This window comes from Rhineura floridana, chromosome 8, assembly GCF_030035675.1.
Source record: "Rhineura floridana isolate rRhiFlo1 chromosome 8, rRhiFlo1.hap2, whole genome shotgun sequence".
In the NCBI taxonomy this organism is placed as follows: Eukaryota; Metazoa; Chordata; class Lepidosauria; order Squamata; family Rhineuridae; genus Rhineura; species Rhineura floridana.
Window position 1 is genome coordinate 76,752,512 of NC_084487.1, and position 21,062 is coordinate 76,773,573.

Here is a 21,062-nt window from a genome sequence, read left to right on the forward strand (position 1 = left end):
CTTGATCCACCTAGCAAGCATGGACGAAGACACTTTCTTCCCTAAAGACGCTGGGTGGAAGAAGACAAATAAACTATCTGTCTAACAGATGTTTTGTTTTAGAGATATACACTTTCAGGGCTCTTCGCACATTCGGTGGATGCCACGCTTTCTCTGTGGCGTGAAAGTGCTTAGGACAAAAAGAAGGAAGTACCAGCTCTTGCTGACAGTGGAAGGTAGACAGTACTTTAGGACAAAAAAAAGGGACAGTACGTAGGACTACTCTATCCTTATGCACACAGAAATTCTTGTCAACAGACAGAGCATTCAACTCAGACAATCTCCGAGCCGAAGTAATGGCCACAAGGAACAAAACCTTAAAGGATAGAAGACATAGGGAAATTTGACTTAGGGGTTTTAAAGGGGGCTTTTGTGGGACCGTTAACACCTTGTGTAGACTCCAAGCTGGGTAATGATGGATTGTAGAAGATGCTGATGAAGTTGCACCACGTAGAAAATGCCTGAGTAACGGATGAGATCCCAGCAGTTTCTCTGGAGCTGTAGACAGAACCGCCAAAAGGGGTGACACCTGGCGTCTGAGAGTGTTTGACTTAAGACCCAAGGACAAGTCACCCTATAAAAAGCAGAGAATGTCATTTATATCTGCTTTCCTTGGAATTAAACCCTTCTTTTGTGACCACGTTGAGAAGGCCTTCCCTGTAGTCTCATATATTCTAATTGTGGAAGGGCATCTTGAGGCCATCATAGTTTCCACCACTTGAGCTGGAATGCCTCGTTTTAAGAGGCGTCACCTCTCAATCTCCAGACATGAAGCGCCAGCCATCCTGGGTCTGGGTGAAGAAGCTGTCCCTGTGACAATAGGTCTTCCCTGAAGGGAATTTGCCAGGGAAGATCGATCAACAGATCAGTGAGTTCTGGGAACCAGGGTCTCCTTGGCCACTAAGGAGCTATCAGTAGAACTTTTGCCCTTTCGGCTCAGATCTTTTGAAGTACCCTGGGAATGATCAGAACAGGTGGGAAGGCGTAGAGTTGTCCTTGGGGCCACTGGGACGTCAGAGCATCTATGCCTTCCGCCTCTGGTGTCACTTATCTGGAGAAAAATCTTTTCACCTGGCAGTTGAGGTATGTGGCAAATAGGTCCACCTCGACTCTGCCGAAGTGTCCTACTATTTCCTGAAAGGCCAACAGGTGAAGCTTCCATTCTCCCTGATGCACCTTCTGTCTGCTAAGCCAATCCACTTGGCAGTTGTCCTCCCCCTTGAGGTATTCCGTGAGGATCGAGTCCACACGTGTTTCCGCCCACCGGAACAGCAGGGCAGCTTCCTTCTGTAGTTGTGGGGAGTATGTGCCTCCCTGATGATTCAAATGTGATTTGGCCGATACGTTGTCTGTCCTGACCAGCACCGCCCCCAACCATTTGATCTCCGTGAAGTGCCTCAGGGCTAGCCGAATTGCACGAAGCACCAGAAGATTGATTGGAAGTACTGACTCCTGTGGTGACCAAGTCTCTTGTATCATCTGGCTGTTGCAAATGGCTCCCCAGCCTGTCAGGCTAGCATCTGAGGTGATCAGGGTCTGTGGAGGGTCCTGGAACAGCACTCCCCTTAGTAGATTGGGTTTGTGCACCCACCATAGCAGAGTGACAGACCACTGGTGAAAGTGCTACCTTCTGGTGACGCCTGGCTGCAATGTCACTTTGAAAAGGCAATAGTGCCCACTGGAGTGGTCGAGAGTGGTGACGTGTCCATGGTGTAGTCTGATAGGTTTAGACCAACAACCCCAAGATACCTGCCAGATGCATAAGATCTGCCAAAGGCAAAGATAGGAGCTGTGTGACAGCTGTAATTATCTTGTCTACTCTGTCTTGAGCTAACGTTATGAGTCCCTGCCACAAGTCAATGGTGGTCCCCAAATGTATTATGTGGTAGGCTGGACAAAGCTGAGTCTTGGTTTGGTTGACATGGAAGCTGTGATCCTTGAGGCATGCTAGGGTGATGTGCAGATCTTCCCAAGCCTTGTGGAGGGACGGAGACCAGAGCAGAAAGTTGTCCAGGTAAGGGAAGACATAGACCCCCTGCGTCCTGAGGTGTGCCACCAGAGCAACCACGATCTTTGTGAATACTCTGGGGGCAGACACCAGACCGCACGGCATGGCCCTGTACTGAAAGTGATCCTCCCCCACCGCAAACCGGAGGTAATGTCTGTGAGGCAGAAAAACAGGGACATGCAGATAGGCCTTCTTCAGATCGATACATGAGAGGAAGTCTCCCTTTCTCAATGCCTCCTTGATGGACAGTAAAGTTTCCATGCAGAACCTACAGTATTTTATGAACTGATTTAAGTTCTTCAAATCAAGTACCGCCCAGAAAGATGTCTTTTTTCATGATGGTGAAGAATACTGAGTAGATTCCTGAGAACCTCTTGCCTGTTGGAACGGGCTCTATTGCTGCAATCTGCAGAAGGTGGACAAGAGTCCTTGAAGAGTCCTTTCCCGCTTGTCTGGAGATGTTGAGAGGGGGGAGGCAATAAACTTGGTTGGAGGGAGGGAGGTGAATTCCAGCCTCAGTCCATATCTGAGGGTGAGCACTACCCATTGGTCTGAAGATGTGTCCATCCAGCAGTGGGCAAAGAGCTGAAGGTGTCCTCCCACCTGATGGACCCTGGCGTCAGAATTGATGCTTATTCCCGACTTCCCAGGAGGATCCCTACGCCTGTGCAGCCTCTGAGACGAGCTCCGTCTTGGATGAAACTTATCCAGTTTAAATTCAGTCAGAAGGCTCTTTTCTGACTGGGAATAATTTCTTCCGGTTAAAGAAGAAACGTGAGATTTCCCACATAGCTTTGTTTTGATTGTTGGAGTCTGGAATTCGTCAGAATTGTCTGTCTTCCAGCAGCTCAGACAGAGCGAGGATTTTTATGCTAGCTCAGCTGGATAAGTGACCCGTTTTTTTTTTATACGGATTAACAGGCAAACATCCTCCTGTCTACATTCATCATTTTCTTATCTATACAGCTAAAGAGAATTGTCAAAGTAACAGCAATTGAGATAACCTAGGTGAGGTAAGACTTTCCTTTTTTTATTTACGGAACTAAGGGGGAAGAAAATATAAATAGCTTATCTTTTTTTTTATTGCAAAAAGCTGACATGGAAAATAGCATTTTAAAGATTACAATGGACGAGAGATTTCTGATTGGAAGAGATAAGAAATCTTTTTGATATATGGCTGGGACTATTTTTCCTGATCTACTTTTTTTTGACGAATCTGCTCATTCTCTCTGCTACTAGCTATTTCGACGCTGTGAACTAAAGCCGTTCTTACACTTCCGGGCAGATAAGAGATAAGGGCTGTCTAGCATGTGACGTTAGTTGGTTGGAAAGATTAACTCCTTTGTAACTGGTTAAAGAAATAAGCTGCTCTTTGTTTGGGACATTGAAAATTGAAGGAGTTTTGTTCCTTTGGCTTTAAGAATGACAATTAAGAAGATCATGGATGTACAAGAAGGGACTTTATCTCTAGACATGTTTCAGAAAATAATGAATGGGATTAACTCAATAAAACAAGAACTGAGAAATAATAGACAAGCGTGGAGAATTGAATTTCACGAAATGAGACAGGAGCTGAAAGAAACTCAGGATTCTATGAGAAAGGAGAATAAGGATAGATCTGGAAAACAAAAAAAGGATGAAAGAGAAATTAAAGGCAAGGTTCAAACTATGGAGATTGGCTTAATTATGGACATGAAAAAAGATTTGGATTTCCTGGCTGTGATGGATCCTGGAGACAAATATTACAGTTTGGAATTCAGCGCTGTCCCTGAAGGAATTGAAGAGATTGGAGATAAAGATATTATCGGTTCAAAAAAATTCTTGGACTGGAAGGATTTGATGGAACTTGAAATGGAGAAAGTTAACAGAATTAATCTCTGTTTTGTGTCAATGGAAAAACCTTCAAGAGATGTACTAGTGTATCATGTGGAAAAGAGGAACAGAGATGCGGCTTTGCAACAATACTTCAGTGATACGTTTGGATTTGATGGCAAGAAAATATCTGTGATGGAGGAAATTCCTATCAGACTTTTATTATATGACTATGACAGCAAGATTTTTGGGTGCGTAAAGATGGAAGATGGAAGATGGACCCAATATGGATAATGACAGAAGAGCGATTTAAAATTACTGGACTTAGCAGATTTGATGAGTTGGATTAATTGGCATGTTTATTTAGAAAAAAAAATTGATTGACATATATCTCAAGGATTGGAAACTTCTCTTTGACTTTTTGTGGAAGATTAAAATGATATGATGTTAATGAGATTTGAAACCAACTAAGATAACCGTTGGAGGAAGGTGATTTTATAATCTATTAAGAGATAGGTTTGTTATATATTATTGATTTATAGCTGAACTATGACAAATCGGAAGTCAATATTCTTTCTTTTTTATATATATATATTTTCTTTTTGTATTGTACTAGTTATTGATTTATGTTGTTTTCTTTTTGTATTGTTTTGGTTTTGAAAATTGGAATAAAAATTAATTGAAAAAAAAAGAATTGATGCTTATTCCCCCGAGACTGGGATCCAAAACCCAATCTATTGGGGAAAGGTTGTTGGCTTTTAGACTGGGTACATTGCCTATTCCAGAAGGAACAGCTGGTATGGGACTCCTTTGCTCTTCCGAATGCCCTGGAGCCTCGAAAGGACTGGGAGGGAAAAGGATGGAAAGGTCTACAGAAGAATCTTTTGTCGTCTCATTTTTTGGCAGAAGGCATAGCTTTCTTCTTTTCCTTCAACTCCAAGACCCCAGCTAGGGTGTCGTTGCCAAATAGTTTGCCACCCACATAGGGCTCAGATGTGACATTAGAGCAGGCTGCAGTATCAGCCTCGCAATGGCATAACCATAGAGACCTTCGAGTGAAAACACTAGCTGCTAATAACCTTGCTGAAAACTGCATGGCTCCATGGATGTATCTGCCATAAAGGTCACTGCTCTCAAGATTTTCAGAAGAGACTTCCAGATTCGAGCCGGATCCTGCTGCGGGCCATCCAATAGGTCCTCTAGCTACAGCATGGATGCTCTTGCAAAGACCGAGAAGGCTGCTGCTGCTCTAATGGAGAGCACACTGGCCTCATGAATCCTCCTAAGGCCTAGATCCAGCTTGCGCTCTGATGGATCCTTGAGGTGGGCATCCGAGTCTTTCAGGTTCAAGGACGGATTTAGTAAATTGACTATGGGGGCATCGACCAGAGGAACCTCGAGTTGGTCCATGATGTGTTGTTCCAACGTATAGTATTTGTTGGCAGTTGCAACTGAACTGCAGCAGGGCATCAAATTTGGACTTGATCACTTTAGGCAACAGTGATGGAAGCCCTTGACTTGGGTTTTGGGTCTGGACACAGAGCCAAAATCTAGATGCTGAGGGAGCTGGAGGATCTTCTGGAGAATTTACGTTCAGAGCTTCCATTGCCTTGCACATAAGTGGAAGGAAATGAGCCTCCTGGAAAATCCTATTGGTCACTACTTCCTTTGACTCCAAATCTCCACTCCATTCTTCCTCATCAAGGACAATCAGCTCATTGTCGGGGTCCACCGTTGCCTCCTCCTGAAGTTGAGGATGCCTAACCTGTGAGGTGGCATAAGGGTCCGGTGATGCCATGCCCGGTGGTTGGGGCGCATTTGAAGAAGTGCGGAGTGTAGTGAGTCCTTGCGCCACTTGCACTCTTGAAGGTGGTGGAGTGGGTGCTGTGGCTGGTGTGTCCTGTGTGGGGTGTCGAGCCTCAGCCACTGATGTGAAAAGATCTCTGGCTAGATCCATTAGGAGAGAATCTCTCCGCTGTTCCTTTAATTGTTATAGCAAGTGCGGTGGTAACTGAAACTGTAGAGGTTGAGCATAAGAACAGTGTGGGTTGTGCACCACCCCCTGAACTTGGGAGTTCCTGACGTGAAGAGGGTGAAATGGAGGATGCTTCACCCCTCTTCTCCTGTAATGCTTGGTGAGACGTAGCTGTCTCAAGGAAGCCTTCAAACTCCTCAGTAGATGATGTAGAAAAAATCACCTCCAGGGTGGGCTGGAATTGGGTGCCTTCCTCCTCAGATAGGGATTTCAGGTCCCTCTGTGACCTGCACATGTTGCTATGAGCCTACTTTGGTGCAGCCCCCTGTGCATCACCAGGCCATTGCCTGTCGTGATTGGTTCCCCTACTTCTCTTAGGTGCCAGTCGTTGTGGAGCCACCCTGCCCACGACAGTACATGCCTCAGCCACCTCGTGCCTGCTGGAAGAGGGACAGGCTATGGCTACCTCTACCTGGGATTCAATAGAACCTAAAGGCCCTAGGGCCTGGTTGGATAATGACAGAGGCATGACTTTTATTGTAGTAAGAGGCTGAAGTGACTTAGATTTCTTTGGTGGGTGGTCTGATTTGCGTGTTGCCTTCCCCATGGGCGCAAACCACACTGCGGGTCTTATGGGGGCTAAGGGCTGTGATAATAACTGGGCCAGGTGCTGCTGATGCGGCTGGAGCATCCCGCTGAGGCCTTCCGTGGGCAAGAGGATGGAGGAGGGTGTGGCAGGCACTCGGCATCCTAGGGAGCACACTGCAAGAGGCATCCCCGCTCACACCGTGAAAGGAGGAGGCTGGTCAGATAATTGCTGGTATACAGGCACAGATGCGCTTGAGAAATGAGGCTGGGAGGGGGGCAAAGTCCAATGAAGAAGACAGTGGTCTCGCAGCTGAAGCGGTGGGGGGGCGCAGTTGGCTCACCGCTGCCGTGAAGTCTCAGGAGGGGGGAGAAACATAAAATGACAAACCCCTTTTTGTTTATTTTAAACAAGACACATGTAGGAAAACAGTAAAGGAAGGAAAAGGTACAGACACACAATAGGAACAAAACACCAAACTATATAGGCCTGAATGCAGAGAGGAGCTAGATCAACCGTTCTTAAGGAGCTGCGCAGAGCAGGAAGTCTTTGTAAAAAAAAAACTCTTTAGCACTCTTCTGCCTTCAACCGCTAGGTGGAGTTAGCTACCCACCTGAGATCAGCTTTTCCATGCACAGGAGAACAAAAAGGTTAATGTTCTACAGTGGCCCATTCAAAGTCCTGATCTCAATCCCATTGAGAATCTGTGGTGCTCTTTGAAAGTGACATCCAACCAACCTGAATGACCTGGAGCGAATCTGCCAAGAAGAATGGGCCAAAATTCCTGGGACACTGTGTGCAAAGCTGGTACATGCCTACCCCAAAAGACTTAAAGCTCTTATTGCAGCGAAAGTTGGCTCTACCAAATATTAATGTGTGAGGGTTGAATATTTATATAAGCAATATGTTTCAGTTTTTTGTTTCTTATAAACTTTTCACAACATAAAAGCAATGTTACCTTATAATAATTGATTGTGAGTTTCAGTGTTTCAAAATAAAATATCATACAGAACAGAATTACAATGTAATTCAGTAATATGAGTGCATATTGTAATTCAGTAATTCAGTAATATGAGAGCATTGGTCAGGGGTCTCATTACTTTTGCAAGGCACTGTAGTTTGCTTAGTAATGTGTGTGCTGCATTTTTCTTGAATTGAACCATAACTATTCATTTTATTATTGTCTACATTCCTTAGTGGGACATATTGGAAAAACAAAGGACAGTTTTGTTCCATTGTATTAACTCTTTGTTGTAAAAAGTGATGACCAAATAAAGTATACAGAGCTATCATAGGAGCAAATTTAATACAGTGAACAAATCCTTACAATGCAGCTGTGCCATCATTTGTTTTTGTAGTGAAAAAAGTTTCATGAGAACATATTTATAGTTGAAGCATTTTAAAGCTAAGTAAATAACAAAATTTGTTCATCTAGAGAGAAAAAATGCTCATATAAGATTCTTAGTATCCAAAGACAGAGTGATGTCCAATCTGTTTTCCACAAAGTACACCTTCTGACGTAATCATGTGTCCTCTAGCTCTTGGGAACTGTGCTACCCAGCCCTCAACGAAGTTCAGTTTTAGGTTCCAAACTTGTTTCTAAACAGAAGCTCTGAAGAATTAAGTACAATTATAAATGGACTGAATACCTTGCATCCAGAAGTAAAGATAGTGCAGCAAGAAGACCACACCAGCATGCGTTCACCATTTCTTCCCAAACTGCTCTGCTAACTGAGTGGGGGAAATAACAGCAATTTTAGATAATATTTAGCAACTGGAATATAGCTGACTGGGTTTGTCATGCATTTTTGTTTTTGTATATACCACATTTTATTAATACAATCCCAGAATTTGGTGTAGTTGAACTATTAAGCATTTACCTTTTCAATCTACTGAACATTTCCAGGTTCATACAAGCCAGATCAAAAGCCAGAACTGGATCACCTAGAATATCTTCGCACCCCTCAGTTTCACAGTCAGATCTAGCTGACATGAATAATAGCAACGGCCTGGGAGGCGTGACAAATGATCTAGTGAGGACAATAGCTTTGTCTGTCACAGCATATTTCCAAGAGAAAGGCCAGGATCCAAAAGCTATTTTAGATATCTTAAGCATGTTCAGTGGAATTTTTGACCATTTGTCTTTGAAAAACAGACATATACATATTATCACGAATAACTGTATAAGGCCTCTCTCTTGGAAACATGCTGAGAGACAAATATGACTTTCTAAAATTATTTAAAATGTAAATTTCATTCATAAGCAATTATGTAAAAATGTCAAGAAAAATTATGACATACGGTGCATCCAGAGAGAATTTTAATGATGTGCTGATATAGAAACATACACCATTTTCAGCAGATATGCAACCTTTTTCCCTAGCAGCAGCACCAGGGAAACATGTTCTACAGCCAGAGAGTCTTATTGGCTTGCCTTTTTTGTCAACCATGAAGCCATCTCTCCCACTTCTCAGAGCAGTTTTTTTTAAATGTAAAATATAATTAGTCTTTTTTTTACTTTTTAAATTACGCATCAGACAAACATCTGATCCAATTATAATGCAAGGCAATTACCAAAAAGGGGAAGAAACCAAAGCAAACATTCTGTCTGAAGAACCAGGAAGGGAAAGGGGAGGAAAGTGTTTGCATTCAGTTTGGAGACTACATGTGCTTATGAAGTGAAGGTGAGGGTGGTGAGGAGGAAGAAGAGCTCACTTAGAGACAGATATACCTGCACCAGCTCCTGTACATTTGTATGCAGCCTTATACTCTTTTCCTGTTATTAACTTTCACCTAGTTTTAAGCATTATCACAGACCTGTTTCTTTGTCAGTTTGGTCAGATGCTGAATTAAAATCTTGCAGGTCTGAAGACTGCGTTAGTGAAGACTGTGTATCAGCTGTTGTTACTTGACTGTCTGTTTCAACCTGTCCCAATTCTTCTTCAATCATATTAGTGATCCCACGGACAAGATCCAGCAAAGAATGGAATGCTACTGACATAGCGTAGCCTTCAGGAATGGAAGGTGGCTCAACTTTATCCAACATTTCTAGGCTAAGATGAAAAAAATGACCAAAATAAATAATTATATTTAAGTGAAAGAAATAAGCACTTGGTATCCGTTGCTTACCTAGGGAATTATATTGATGTGATGTGATTTGATTTGAATATTGTGGTCTTTGGCAACAAGGACCAGATTAACATTTAAGACGTATCTGAAATATTGCAGAGAAATCCAGGAAAATAAGACAATAAGACTGCCTGTTATATTATTTTCCAAACCAGAGGAGGGAGAAGAATGGAGGTTTCCTAGACTAATACTAATTTATTTTGTGCAATCATAGTTCAGTGTTCCAAACTTCAGGCTCAAAGGAGTACTAGCTCCCTAAACCTTTCAAGTACTTTCCAGATAGCATAAATGAGTATTCATTTACAGTGTAATCCTATGTATGTTTACTTGGAAGTTAGTGCCAGAGAGCTGGTTCACAAACAATGCTAAGCTGTGGTTAGTGTGATGTGAATGAGCCTGGTGAGTCAGATAGGAGTGTACTTTCATACTCTCTCCTCCACCCACAAGGCTGGGAGGGTTTCTGCCCAAGATTACTTTCAATTTCAAAGGCTCTTGGCTTAGGCGAACCAAGAATTCTACTGGGAGGAAGGGCAGGATATAAACCTAATAAATGAATAAAATAAAATAAATAAAACAGACAATAAGTTGCTAAATAACTCAGCTTTGCGGTTTGAAGTCTTCCTCCTGGCCATATACTCAGATTCATTGTGGCTTGACGACATAGTGTTAAAATATGATTTAGCACTGCATGCTCATCAGCCCACTGTATATAATGAGGCTTGTTTCTTCATGAGTGTGTTTAGCAATCATTTCAACCATCTGATTGTCTAATGCGGGGGTTGCCAACCTGACGCACGCAAAGGCCTCAATTGGCACCCTTGGTAGGCCTCCCAAGCTCTGAACTTGCTTTTTTAAAAAGTAAGTCTCTAGCCCTTCTAGAAAGAAAGTTACACAGCAAAATGTGAAAGTACCCTTTCTAAGCAATTTCAGTGAAATGAGCCACCCTAGTTGCTCCCACAGGTCAACATTTTTAGTCAAGGAGTGAAGTGAATGAATTGTTTGCAAGGCAAACAAGTTGCCTTGCCTCCACAGCAATCTTGATGCCCCATCCACATCCACTGTAGTCCCCACTGAAGTATCCAGTGCAACATCTACTGCAACTTCCTGGGATCAGTTTCAGTTGATGCAGCCTGATGTGGTAGACAGTGTGCTTGCAACAATGCAGCCAGCAATGTGTCCTCTTGACCCTTGCCCTTCTTGGCTTATTAAACTTTGCCGAGGGGGTATGACTGAGGGAATCCAGGGTGTAGTCAACACATTTTTGCATGAGGGAGTGGTCTCAGCTGCCGTGAAAGAGGTGGTGATCCGATCACTACCGAAAAAGCCCACCCTGGACCCATTGGTTTATGACAACTACTGCCTGGTTGCAAATACCCCCTTTTTAGGGAAGATTAAGACGGTTGTGACATAGCAATTTCAAGTATTCTTAGATGGAACAGATTATGCTGACCCATTCCAATCTGGGCCCAGGCCTGGTTTGGGACTGAATTGGCCTTGGTCACTCTGATGGATGATCTTTATTGGGAAGACAGAGGAGTGCAAACCTGTTACTCTTACTTGATCTCTCAGCAGCTTTTGATACCATTCACCATGCATCCTTCTGGGCCAATTTAGTGAGATGGGTAATGGAGGCACAGTCTTACAGTGGTGCCAATCTTATCTCCAGGGACATTTTCAGGGAATAGCATTGGGAAATTGCCTTTTGACCCCCTGGCAGTTGTGGGATACTGCAGGGTACAGCAGGGCCCCACTTCCCAGCGTTCCACTAATGCTAATGCGGCGGCTTTCATTCCCTGCTTTAAAGCCAATCTTGCCCTTTTGCGGCATTTTGGCATCATTTTCGTGCAACGTGCCCCATTATACTCAATGGGGTTCCGCTTTACGGCGATTTCCGCTTTATGGCGGGGGTCCGGAACGGAACCTGCCGTATAAGCTGGGCCCGCCTGTACCATCTTGTCCCCAAATTAACATCTGTATGAAGCCCAGGAACAGTTATCAGGAGACTTGGAGTGAGGTGTCAGCAGTACTTGGATTATACTGAGCTCTACTTCTCTGTAACATCTGAATCAGGAGAGGCCATGCAAGCCCTGGACCCTGGACTTGGTGGTGGGCTGGATGACGGCCAATAAACACTCTGAATCCTAGCAAAGCGGAGGCACTGTGGGTTGGTGATTCTCGGGTTTGGATAATTGGTCCATTGCCTGCTTTGGATGGGGTCATACTCCCTCTGAAAGAGCAGGTTTGTAGTCTGATGGTGCTCCTGGATCCATCTTTGTTGCTAGAGGCTCACGTGATGTCAGTGACTAGGAGTGCCTTTTACCAGCTTTGGCTGGTAAGACACCTGCGGCCATTTCTGGACCAGGATAGTCTGACCTCTGCTGATACCATCTTATCAGGGGGCCCATTCTACACAACATAGAAAGTGGCCCTTTAGTGTTGTGGCACCTACCCTTTGGAATTCTCTCCCCTTAAATATTAGACAGGCACCATCTGTTATCTTTTTGGCACCTCCTACTGAAGATCTTCCTCTTTCAAGAAGCCTTTTAAGTAGAGACCTTGTTGCAATCTGTGCCTGTATTGAAATGGACCATTGGTCTCACCTGAAGGGTGATTTTCTCAGGTAGACTGACATCATGTGGGTTATAGAGCCATCTAGCGTCCGAAGGCAAGAATGGATGGAAGTCAAGACCTGGGGCATCAAGCCCCTCCCACTCCAGTTCATTCATGACGAGACCGAAGTGAGATATATCTGAGAAGACAAAAAAGACCAACGGGCCACCAGCAAGGAAAACATTGTCCCAAATAATAACACAGAGGCTACATGCACTTTAACAGTTCCAAAAGGGTCTTGACTTGACTAAATAGTTTAAATAGTGTAACTCTCAAGAGTGAGAATTTGAAAAGTACCAAATACCCAGATAGCTTCCAAAAGGGAGGGCCATGATGTCAGTCTACCTGAGAAAATCACCCTTCAGGTGAGACCAATGGTACATTTTCCTCAGGTAGCCTGCTATCATGTGGGATGTACCAAAGCAGCCCCAAATAGGGAGGGACCGCCCCTTGATTACTTGTCATAAAAAACCTCTTGTAAAACATGCCTCCCAAAGGAGACATCGGCAGAAGCATAATGGTCTATCTTGCAATGCCTTATAAAGGAATCTGGAGAAGACCATACAGTCGCTCTGCAAATCTCCACAAGAGGTGCGTTGGTTGCGAAAGCAGCCGTAGTGGCTGCTGACATAATTGAGTGTGCCGTTATCTTACAAGGCACTGGCAGCTGAAGCGACTCATAGGCCAATGCAGGCACGCAACCAACAAGATAATGTAGAACTGGCCACCTTTTCCCCCAGAATACGAGGGTGAAAGAATACGAACTATGAATCCATTGATCATATGTCCTGGGTTTGAGACAGGTAGGTCTTGAGGGCCCTCCAGACATCTAGCAAGTGCCAGGCCTTCTCCAGTGGATGGACAGGATTGGGACAGAACGAGGGAAGAACAATGTCCTGGTTACAATGGAACGCTGAATCGACCTTGGGACAGAAGGAGGGATCTAGCCGCAATGCCACTGAGTCCTTATGGAAAACACAGAGATGGCAGGCCGAGGACAGTGCCCCCAACTCTGAAACTCTTCTCACCGAGGTGACCACCACCAGGAACAGGAACTTGAAGGACAAAAGTCGTAATGGCACAGATCAAAGGGGATCAAAGGGAGGACGCTGCAGAGCTTGCAGGACCTTCGATAAACTCCACAAAGGAAAATGGTGACAAACTGCCGGCGATAGTAGGGCAGCTCCCTTTAAGAATCATTTGATGAGTGGGTGTGAGCCCATAGAAATTCTAGGAGATGTAACTGAGAGAATAGAGGATATGGTGGTGGCGTGGCGACGCAAGGTGTTATCTTTAAGTCCCATCTTCAGACCTCTATGTAGGAATTGCAGCACCTGTTGAACATTAGCCTGAGATGTTTGGACGTTCTGAGAGTCACACCAGTTAGAGAAGGCAAACCAAGTGCTCTGGTAGATGCGAGAGGTTGACTGCTTTCTAGACACGAGGATTGTATCCACAACCTCCTGAGAAAGTCCTGAACGAATCAAGTGTCCTCGTTCAAACACCACACTGTCAGACTGAGCCATTCGGGATCCGGATGCCATATCGGACCCTGAGAGAGAAGATCTGGTCTGAGTGGCAAGCTCCAAAAATCCATCACTGACAGGGAGAGCAAATCTGAGAACCACGGCCGGCGAGGCCAGTACGGGGCTATCAGGACCAGATGGGCCCTTTCGCATCGTAGCTTCCTCAAGGTCCTGCCCAATAGCGGTATCGGGGGGAAGGCATATAGGAGGCCTTCCGGCCATCATGTCAACAGAGCATCAACAGATTCTGCGTTGGCGTCTAGATACCTAGAGAAGTAGAGAGGTAGCTGGCAATTGTGACTGGAGGCAAACAGGTCCACCGAGGATGCCGAACTGCCGTTGGAGAAGGCTGAACACGATAGGGTGAAGCTTCCATTCCGCCGAGATCACCTGTTGTCTGCTGACCCAGTTGGCCGTAACATTCACACACCACTGAGATGTTCTGCCCTAAGTGAAATTAGATGTATTGCGGCCCAACTGAAGAGATGAGATGCTTCCATCTGGAGGAACTGTGATCTGGTTCCTCCTTGCCTGTTCAGACGTAATTTCACACAGGTATTGTCTGTTCGAAACAGCACATGGCCCAGAAGGAATAAAGGTTGAAAATGCCGGAGGGCCAGACGGACTGCACTCAGTTCCAGCCAGCTGATGTTCTGACTTGCTTCTGTGCTGAACCAGACATCTTGAACAAATTGGAAATTGCAGTGCCGCGTCCCCCCCAATCCGGACAGACTGGCATCTGTTGTTATTACAGTCCTGTCTGGTTCTCGGAACGGGGTTCCCTTGCTGAGGTTTTTGACTATTGCCCACCAATGGAAGGAAGCACGCAGTGACGGATTCAGGTGGATTGTGCGGTGGTTGGACATGGCAATGTCCTGTTGGGAAGTGAGTAAGGCCCACTGTAGGGGTCGAGTGTGGTGCCAAGCCCATGGTACAATGTGGATGGTCGAGACAAACATCTCCAGAGCTCTTGCCAGAAACATTACGTCTGCGCCCATACGACATGCCAGGCCCAGAGCCATCTCTCTGATGGCTGCAATCCAATCCGATGATAAAAAAGGCATGGCCTGTGTCATGGCCCCGTCAGAGGACTCCTCAGATGAGGACGACTCGGGAGTAACAGCAGCAGACCCAGGAGCAGCAGGAGACACGGAGGAGCCTCCTGAGAATCCAGCTCCTTCTGCCCCTCAGCTGCAGAGCACCCCAGGGACAGCAGAGGCCCTGCAGCCAGACACAGACAGTGAACAGGATACTCCCCCCTCACCTCCAGAACGTAGACAGCAGAAGGTCAGGCAGAAGAGAGGCAGGCCTGTCTCCTTAAGGCCCAAACGCTGAGGGCTCACACCTGCTGTCCATCCTGCTCTTTATAAGGCACACCTTGGCTGCAGCTTGTTGCTGACTGCAACGTCAGGCGTGGCTTTGTGTAGACCTAGTTTCCCTGCAGCATCTCTTTGACTGACCTCCTTGGCAATTGATCCCGGACCTCCACTGACCTCGCTTCTGGACTTCTGACTCGGCAAGTACGCTTCGGATAGGCCTGGCAGATTTACAACCCAACTGCTGGCTAAGGACTTTCCTTCCCTGCCAAAGACCCAGGAATTTCCAGCCCCCCTGACACTGCTGCTGCAGTGTAGAGCTGACAGCCTGTGTGGTGTCTAATATCACTCCCAGATGTTGCAGACGCCGAGTTGGCTGAAGTTGACTTTTGTCGAGGTTGACAAGCCAACCGTGGGTGCGTAGAACCGTGAGGGCACAGTGAACATGAGAGCGGGCCAGATCCCTGGAATCCGCTCGAATCAGCAGATCGTCCAAATAAGGGTAGATATGAATGCCTGGAGGCGGAGGTAAGCCACAGGGTGAGCAGCACTTTGGTGAAGACTCTTGGGGCCGACGAGAGTCCGAAAGGCATTGCCCGATACTGAAAGTGATGGGGGCCGAAGGCAAATCGCAGGAAACATCTGTGAGCAGGGCAGATAGGCACATGGAGGTAAGCCTCTTTCAGGTCTATGGAAGCTAGAAAGTCCCCTTCGTGTAGAGCCTCTATAACTGACACCAGGGACTCCATTTTGAATCATCAATACTTCACGAAACGGTTGACAAAATCGAGGTCTAACACTGCCCTCCACGACAGATCTCGCTTGGGAACTGCAAAGAGGAGAGAGCAAACCCCTTCTGCTCTCTCCACCAATGGCACTGGCTCTATTGCAGCTATGTCGAGAAGATGAACTATGGCTTCCCGCATGATCCGGCGCCTGTCTCGAACTTTGGGCAGGAGGGAGGGGATGAATCTGTCTGGAGGGGTCAGCCAAAATTCCAGTTCATAACCGTGAAAGAGATATCTGACCCAAGCGGCCTGTGTCAGATGCAACCAGAGACTTGCAAACAGTAGCAATCTGCCCCCGATGGGGAAAGCGTCAGTATTGTCTGCGCTGGCGAGTGCCCCTGCTGTATGCAGAAGTTGAGGCCCCTTGACCTCCCCAGTTCTGGACTCTGCCTTGAAACCGTTGTTTGTTCCAGGATCCCTTGGAGGAACGGAATTCAGTGTATCGATAATATCGGCCCCGTCCCGCAGACCGCGTTCCTCGAAAGGGCTGAAAGGAGCGGTAAGGAGTGAAGCGTCTGAAAGGCCTACAATCCTCCCTCTTGGATGTGGCCAAAATTGGCTTTCGACTATCTTTGGGGTCCACCAAGACCGCTTTGAGGGCTTCCTCTCCGAAAAGCAATGACCCAGAGTAAGGTACCCTCGACAGGCTGACCCTGGCCATAGAATCAGCATCCCAATGTCTGAGCCAAAGTGTATGCCAAGCGACCACCTGTGCAGCTAGGGCGCATGCTCCCATCTGAGTTGCATCTAAGGTGGCATCAGCCACAAACGCTGCAGACTTATGCAACTTAACTAGTCCTTTCCTGAGCTTTATGGGATCGGGATTAGGGTCATCTAAGAGCTCATCCAGCCACATCATAGAAGCTCTTGAAAACATGGACGCTGCAGCAGATGCCTGAACAGTAAAGGCGGTAGCTTCATGATTGTTACGCAGAGCGCAGTCCATACGGCACTCAGAAGGGTCTTTTATCTGAGAGTCGCCCTGTTTCGGCAGGAGAGACCTGGAAACCAAACTAGAGATTGGCTCGTCGATCCCCGGAATGTTCAGGTGATTCATGAACTCCGGGGGCCAATGCGTAGAGTCTTTTGGCAATGCTAGAGAAACGGCGTGGCTGCAGTGGGTGAGCCCATTCTTCCTTGGCCAGTTTATCGATGCGGTCTGGCACAGCAAGATAGTGATCTATCGATCTGGAAGTTTTGAGTACCTTGGCCCCTTTCACCGGAGGAGTGGTAAATTGAGGTTGTAAGGACTGCAGGCCCAACATGTCCAGAACTCTACGAGCGAGGGGATGATAGTCGGCCGAATCAAACAGGTGATAGGACGTATCCTCCTTGAGTGCCTCCTCATCGCTCCACTGATCTCCCTCGGCTTGAAGAGAATACTATGGATCCTCCAAACTGGAATTCTCATCTCCAACTCTGCCTCTGGTGACATGGAATGGGTTGGGTGAGGATGGAGCGAATATGTCACTGCAGCCACAATGAGGCGGAGCACCGGAATGTCGTTGATCACTTTGATGAAGCAGTGGAGTAGTCTGGGACCACGACTGCTCTTGTGATAAGAAGCTCAAGGTGTTCTTTAACTGCGAAAGAAAATCAGGGGACAGTTGCAATCCCGGTGCAGAAGTTGGTGTTTGCCCTTGTTGAGGCACAGCTGCAGGGGGCTCATTGGACTGGTGAGACGTATGAGCTGTAGCTGAGAAAGTGGGTTGAGAAGGACAATTCACAGGCTCAAGTAGGAAATCCTTCAAATTCGTCCTCAAACGATCCAGTTGGTTGAATGAAAGAGGGTTATTAATCTCTGTTGGCCAGCAACCTCTGAAGCTGGGACAGACACATATCGTGCTCTTTTGGTAGTGGTGTGGTTAGATAAGTGTTTGGTCTTAGCGACAGCCTTGGAGTGTGGTCTGGGTTGCTTGTGCCTGGTAGATTTGTGAAGCACTGGAGCTGTACACGGTTGCTGTGTCTCTGTAGCATGAGCTGCCTCTGACTGTTGATCCGCCATCATGTACATGCCCACAGATGGGGGAGAATGTACAAAGACACACACTTCAGTACATGCCCACGATGGGGGAGAATGTACAAAGATGCACACTTCAGTACACGCCCACGGTGGGGGAGAATGTACAGTCCCAAATGCACACACACGCTTCAGTACATGCCCACAGGTGGGGGAGAATGTACCATCCCAAAGGCACTGTAGCAAACACGTAGCAGTTGAGGGGCAGTGCAGGTGTTGTGCTGACAAGTCGTGTGAGGAGATGGTACACGATGGGGGAGCATGTATGGCCAACACACGCTTCAGTAAACGCCCACAGGTGGGGGAGAATATACAGTCTGAAATGCCTGGAATTGTAGAACTGCAGGTATGGATATGAGCCTGGTGATATCTCTGTATTTGATGTAGAAATAAAAGGAACTGAAGACTGGCGAAATACCTTCAACAAACAGTGCACACAAAACAATGAACAAGTCTAGCTTGAATAAAAAAGGCGGGGGGAAAGGGGCATACAAAATGGCACCCGCTGAGAAAGAGCGGGAAAATCTGAGAACAAAATGGCAGCCAGGAAGGAGCAATGGCCTCCGCGTACTCCAAATGGTTGCAGAAGAGAGCTGCAATCTTACTCACAGGCTCAATGCAAGCTGAGGGGGGTAGAAAAGCGGTCTTCTAACAGCCACGGAAAACTTTGTAAAGGGCCGCAGGGGAGGTTTCGCCACCGCGGGAGTACAAGCTGCCGCTGCCACCACCTGACAAAACAGAGCTGGTGGCAAGGAGGCGAAAATGCGATAAAGAGTAGAGGGGGTCACGGCCGCAGGCTCCCCTGCTAAAAATACGAACGGGGGCAAGGTGGCGAAAGGGCTGTAAAGGGGAGACCACAGCCATGGCTCGTAGGAGCAAAGGGAGTCACAGCCGCAGGCTCCCTTGCTAAAAATAAGGGCTGTAAAGGAGAAGCCGCAGCCACTGCTCATCTCCCAGGAGACGACTGAGCCCAAATGGGGGAACGGCAGCCGCCGTAGCCCCGAACACAAGGTTAAAGTAAAAAAAACCCAACAAATGCCCCAGACAAAGTAGAACGGAGAGAGAGGGAAGGTAACAACAGGAAAGGAAATAAACGGTTCAGCTATGAAACTACACTAGCAAAATCCGAACGCCTCGGACAAAGGCAAGAATGAACTGGAGTGGGAGGGGCTTGATGCCCCAGGTCTTGACTTCAATCCATTCTTGCCTTCGGACGCTAGATGGCGCTATAACCCACATGATGGCAGGCTACCTGAGGAAAATTGCTTTTTAGTATGTTTTTAAAGATGTTTTGTTTTAATATGTTTTACAGTCTTTTGTTTTACAGTCTCTTTAGTGTTTCTGTTTCCCGCCCTGGGCTCCTTCTGGGAAGAAGGATGGGATATAAATTTAACAAATAAGTAAGTCAGAGCTGTGATTGATAAGTGAGTTAAATCTGGATACTAAGCAATAAGAACCCCTGGAGTCTCAAAGAGTTACTGTTTCCCCTCCCCTTTAATGCACTTTTCCTGCTCCTGTCTTATTTTCTAGTCCTTGGAATAGTTTGCCCTTCCTTTTTCCCTAGCAACCAGGATGCATCTTTCCTGTGGTGGGTTTATCATAGATCAGGTTGCCCCAAGAATTTATTTTCTGGAAATACTACTCCACTGATTGTCGGGCTCGTTATGAGTCCATTGTCATGGACGGACCATTCCCTGGTGAGGTTTAGCCTGAACGTGGCTACTCCACTCTGCAGATGTGGGGGACCTATTGAGATGGAGACCTGAATGCTCTCAGGGATTTTCCAGCTAACATGGTTGGTGCTCTTGTTGAGACTCTCATAACACTGTGGAATGGTGAAACTTGCAGAGCCACCGACACAATCACTCATATAACCATCGCTGTGAATCATGTAGGTTGCCTTCGTACTTAAGTGAATTGTATGCAATGAAACAGGAGGGTTGGCAGCTAGAGCACAAGTGGAATAAATCATGGTTTGAACCTGAGTGAACACATGCTTACCAGTTGTGGCAACGAAAAAAGAAAGCTTACTTCTTGTCACCATTGCATCTGCAAGCTTTTCCAAGTGGTGAATGGGCTTTTGTCACCTTGACATGAGAGTGTTGCTATGACACTCTTCACTGCCTGCTATAACAATTTTGCGAGGCACTTTAGGAAGTTGCTCAGATTTGGAGAAAATTGGATGTCACAGTTTGAGCATGTCCAACGGAGGCATCCAAACACTGGTTATGCCATCTGTATTGGATCAGTTTCGATTATTGCAGCATGAGATTTTGGACAAGCTGCTTGATGAAGTGCAGCTGATTACCTGCCCCCGTGAATCTTGCCCATCTTGGCTTCTTAGAGCTTGTCATAGGTGATTGACTGGGTGGGTCCAGAGAGTGATCAGTGCTTCACTGGAGGAGGAGGAAGTATCATCCACTCTGAAGGAGGTGATGGCATATTTCCTCCTTAAGAAGACCTCCCTGGACCCAGAAGTGTTAAACAACTATCACCCAGTTGCCAACATCCCATTTTGGACAAGGTACTTCAGAGAGTGGTAGCAGTCCAGCTTTAGTCCTGCTTGGAGGAAACGGGTTACTTGGATCCATTCCAGTTTCGCTTCAGGACTAGTCATGGCACGGAAACCGCCTTGCTTGCCCTGGTTGATGACATTTGTCAGGAAAGAGATGGGGTACGTGTGATCGAGCTCATTCTCAATCTCTCAGCAGCTTTCAAAACTGTTGACCATGGTGTAAAAAAAAATCCTCCCCTCCGCCCAGGCAAATATGAAAACTTTGCAAAGAGGCTTAGGCATGTTTTATGCTTTTCAGGAGCTAAAGACTAGGTGCTCATTAAGAATTCCCTGTACATTTAACTTACAGTACAATGATATACATGTCTATGTCTATTCAGAAGAAAACTTCTTTGTGTTTAATGGGGCTTACTCCCAGGTAAGTAAGTAGAGCATGAGACCCTAGGCTTTGATTTAGGATTGGCATTGGGGAAAAATAGGGTCCTTGTGCACTGTATGGTTACTCTCTGTGACTACTCTCTAATTTTAAGTTATGGCATGCCCCTCATGGCAACCATTTTATAATTGGCTCCCACAGCACTGTCTCAAAATTTGAAATGTGCCCACTGGTCCAAAAGGTTTGGTGACCCCTGGCCTACAGAAATGTAGGTGTTCCTTATTTATCCAGATAAATTAAGGTTATCCAGATAAAATAAAGGTTTCTTTCCACTCTATTAATACAATACGTTAAACACCACA

General features: G+C 46.2%; 1 protein-coding gene across 4 annotated transcripts in view; it reads right to left on the reverse strand.

The window, feature by feature from the left end:
- MON2 (MON2 homolog, regulator of endosome-to-Golgi trafficking) overlaps positions 1-21,062 on the reverse strand; it is a 165,064-nt gene that overhangs the window by 82,762 nt on the left and 61,240 nt on the right. For all 4 annotated transcript variants that reach the window (XM_061639850.1, XM_061639849.1, XM_061639851.1 and 1 more), the window contains exons 12-13: positions 9,238-9,473; positions 8,070-8,151 (exon numbers count right to left, since the gene is read on the reverse strand). In XM_061639850.1, the coding sequence (XP_061495834.1) occupies positions 8,070-8,151; positions 9,238-9,473 (318 nt within the window). The remainder of the gene's footprint in view (positions 1-8,069; positions 8,152-9,237; positions 9,474-21,062) is intronic.